The sequence below is a fragment of the Gekko japonicus genome, unplaced genomic scaffold (assembly GCF_001447785.1).
Source record: "Gekko japonicus isolate JY-2015 unplaced genomic scaffold, Gekko_japonicus_V1.1 scaffold148, whole genome shotgun sequence".
NCBI lineage: Eukaryota > Metazoa > Chordata > Lepidosauria > Squamata > Gekkonidae > Gekko > Gekko japonicus.
Window position 1 is genome coordinate 1,245,852 of NW_015170892.1, and position 3,217 is coordinate 1,249,068.

Here is a 3,217-nt window from a genome sequence, read left to right on the forward strand (position 1 = left end):
TCTGCGCCATATGTTTATCCAATTCCCGCTTGTAACCGCCATCACCTCCCATGGCAGTAAATTCCATGTGTTAATCACTCTTTAAGTGAAGAAGTACTTCCTTTTATCTGTTCTAACCCAACTGCTCAGCAATTGCATTGAGTGCCCACAAGTTCCTGTATTGTGAGAAAGGGAGAAAAGTACTTCTTTCTCTACCTGCTCTATCCCATGTGAGTCACTGCTCACTTCTTCAGATACAGCTAGAATGTGTGCCCATCTGTCCAAATTATTGGATAGTAGAGTGATTGCTGTCCTGGTCGTTGCTCCATGTTAAGTATTTCAAACAAAACATTTCTGATGGACATCCTTACAGGCACCATGAGAATGTTATGAAAGGAATTATTTTTCCTGTTAACAAATCTGTGTTTCATTTATAGGTGTTTGCTTCATTCTGGAGGGAAGATATTCCCACAGCATGTAAAGATGTATGGAATGCTTGTGGAATCACAGTCTTTAGTACTTGAGACTGCAGTTCAAGGGAAAGATCCAACACTTGGTTTCAATATTGCCCCATTCATTAACCAATTCAAGGTATTAAAGAGTGGCATGCATTTCATTTATTCCCTGTCCCCTCTTCCCTGAATTGGATTTGAAGTGGCTAAAAACATATAAAACACATCAGATAAAACTGTACAGAAAACTGCATACATCTTAAGTTTACATTACAATACCTTGAACAAAATGCACTGTCGCAAAGAGCAAGGGTGCCATATGAAAAAGCCAGTGTTTTGTTTTATTAAGGGTACAGTGCAAAGAACAATAGGACATTCATCATATCTCTGAAAGTCCCTCCCCGTTCAGCACAGAGCATTTCAAATGCAATGCAGTATGGAGGGTTTAAAAAAAAAAATCAAAAGCCCTGCAGAATTGAATCCAAAGAACCACAAGTAAAGAAGGGCAGTCCCCGCTTAACCTTCAATTATGGTACCTGAGGTGGACATCGTGGACACATAGTCGTGTTGGGTTGTGGCACTGGTTCTGCTGCTGACCTTGTAAACATGCCCCCTCCCCAGACCTCACTTCCTAATTTGCAAATCTGATTTCTAATGATTCATTTTAACAAATGCCTGAATCATCCCAAAAAGGCATAGTTCAGGAATTAATTTGGCTCGGAAATACTGAATGTGCATCTCTAGTCTCCTTACCACCTTGCAAATCAGCATGGTTTAGGCAAGTAAAGAAGGGCAGTCCCCGCTTAACTTAAACTGCTCATGAGGGAACCTTCAATTATGGTACCTGAGGTGGACTGAAACCTGAGGGGGAAATTCAGGGAAATCGTGGACACATAATCGTATTGGGTTGTGGCACTGGTTCTGCTGCTGACCTTGTAAACATGCCCCCTCCCCACACCTCACTTCTTAATTTGCAAATCTGATTTCTAATCTGATTCATTTTAACAAATGCCTGAATCATGCCAAAAAGGCATAGTTCAGGTATTAATTTGGCTCGGAAATACTGAATGCGCATCTCTAGTCTCCTTACCACCTTGCAAATCAGCATGGTTTAGGCATACAGTACGGTAGAGGATAATAGCCACCCACAAAAATTCTTAAGCCCTAGAAACAATGTGACCTGATCAGGCAGGAGCTCCAATGGGTTTTTTCCCACAAGCAAAGCTCAGGTCTGGAAGAGAAAGAATCAAAATGATGATCTCAAAACTCAGTGTCTTCTATTTTAGGTACCTGTCCGTGTCTTCTTGGATCTGTCCACACTACCATACGTACCTTTGAGCAAGTCAGTGGAACTGCTGCGAGTGGATCTCATGAATCCATATCTGAACAATTCCAGAAGAGAAGTTAAGGTAAACTCCATAAATATGGCAAGGGTAGATACTTGTGCAGTCCTGTTTATTACCCTGTTAACATTGTTAATTTGAGTATGAATATTGCATTTACATGATTTAGGGGAACTGAGCATGTTCTTTATTCGTTAGCTATTAAAATACAACATGCATCTATACTGGTTATTAGCTTATGCTTTTAGTTTGGTCAGTTATTTCTAGCATGATACACTTGCCATTTTTACAGCAAGAATTAACCTTATTGCAGTTTTGGTTGGGCTAACACACCAGAACCAGTAGGACCAGTGTCATTTATCCTCTCAAAAGAAATTACAAGTAGTCCAGAGTTGTCTTTTCGCATAACTGGAAAAAACACCCCAAAATAACTAGTTAGAATATAGATGCATTATCATATTTCTGCTTCTTTCCCCAAATCCCCCCTTCCACTCCTGGATTTTTTGGGTGATCAGCTCACCTCAAGATGGGCCTGCCAAAGCCAACAGCCATACTCCCTCTGGGCTCTCATCCAATGCAACTTAACCATAATTGGAAAACAGGTTACACGATTTCCGTAGTTCCATGGGCCCCCCACCCCCCTCCTTTCAGTGGTCCTTCTTTGAATATACCTATGTTACGTTGTTGTTGTTGTTCACTCACACAGTCGAGTCCGACTCTTCGCGACCCCATGGACCAGATCACGTTATCATGTTACATAGAAGATTTTAAATAAAACTCAGACTGTTTGTACTTACTACTGAGTATGTTATTGCTGTGGATATGACCACCTGGAGGATCCAGGTGTGACAGATTGTGAATGGCTTTTGGACTGTGGGTAGTGTTGCTGCTACTCTAGCAGAGCGCCCTTTAGCATCCATGCATTGTCCCTCCTTTAATTCAAGAGAATATGGGAGAGCCAAGATATAACAGTAGTTCTGGAGAAGCAAAAAGGGAACATTAAAGCTGCAGAGGGAACAGTACAGAAGTGAAGTTATACTCTTCTGAAGTGCATTCACAGTTTGGCATTTCACTGTAATTGTCTACCTCAGGAAAGCTCTATTTTGAAGTATAAATTAAAATCATCCCTTTTCTGCTTTAAAGAAGTTGTGCTGATGCAAAAAAAATCTTAATTTTGTAGGTACACATTTGTAAATCAGGTCGACTAACTGGCATTCCATTTTGGTATCATATGCACCTAGAAGATGATATATATTTGGATACATCAAGCGAGTCCTCCCATTGGAAGCAAGCTGCTGTTGTGTTAGATGAGCCAATTCCAGTTCAGCTGGGAGATGAACTTGTGCTCAGCATTCAGTATCACAAAAGTAATGTCAGCATTACAGTAAAACTCTAATCCATTATTGGCTGTAGCTGGTATTTAATATGTGTAACTTAAACAGA

The 3,217-nt window shown here is 40.6% G+C and overlaps 1 protein-coding gene across 1 annotated transcript in view; it reads left to right on the plus strand.

The window, feature by feature from the left end:
* Positions 1–3,217, plus strand: part of PRMT9 (protein arginine methyltransferase 9) — a 27,057-nt gene extending 23,840 nt beyond the window's left edge. The window contains 3 exon segments of the mRNA XM_015418462.1: positions 417–570; positions 1,718–1,840; positions 2,955–3,217. Coding sequence (XP_015273948.1) covers positions 417–570; positions 1,718–1,840; positions 2,955–3,170 — 493 coding nt within the window. The 3' untranslated portion in view covers positions 3,171–3,217.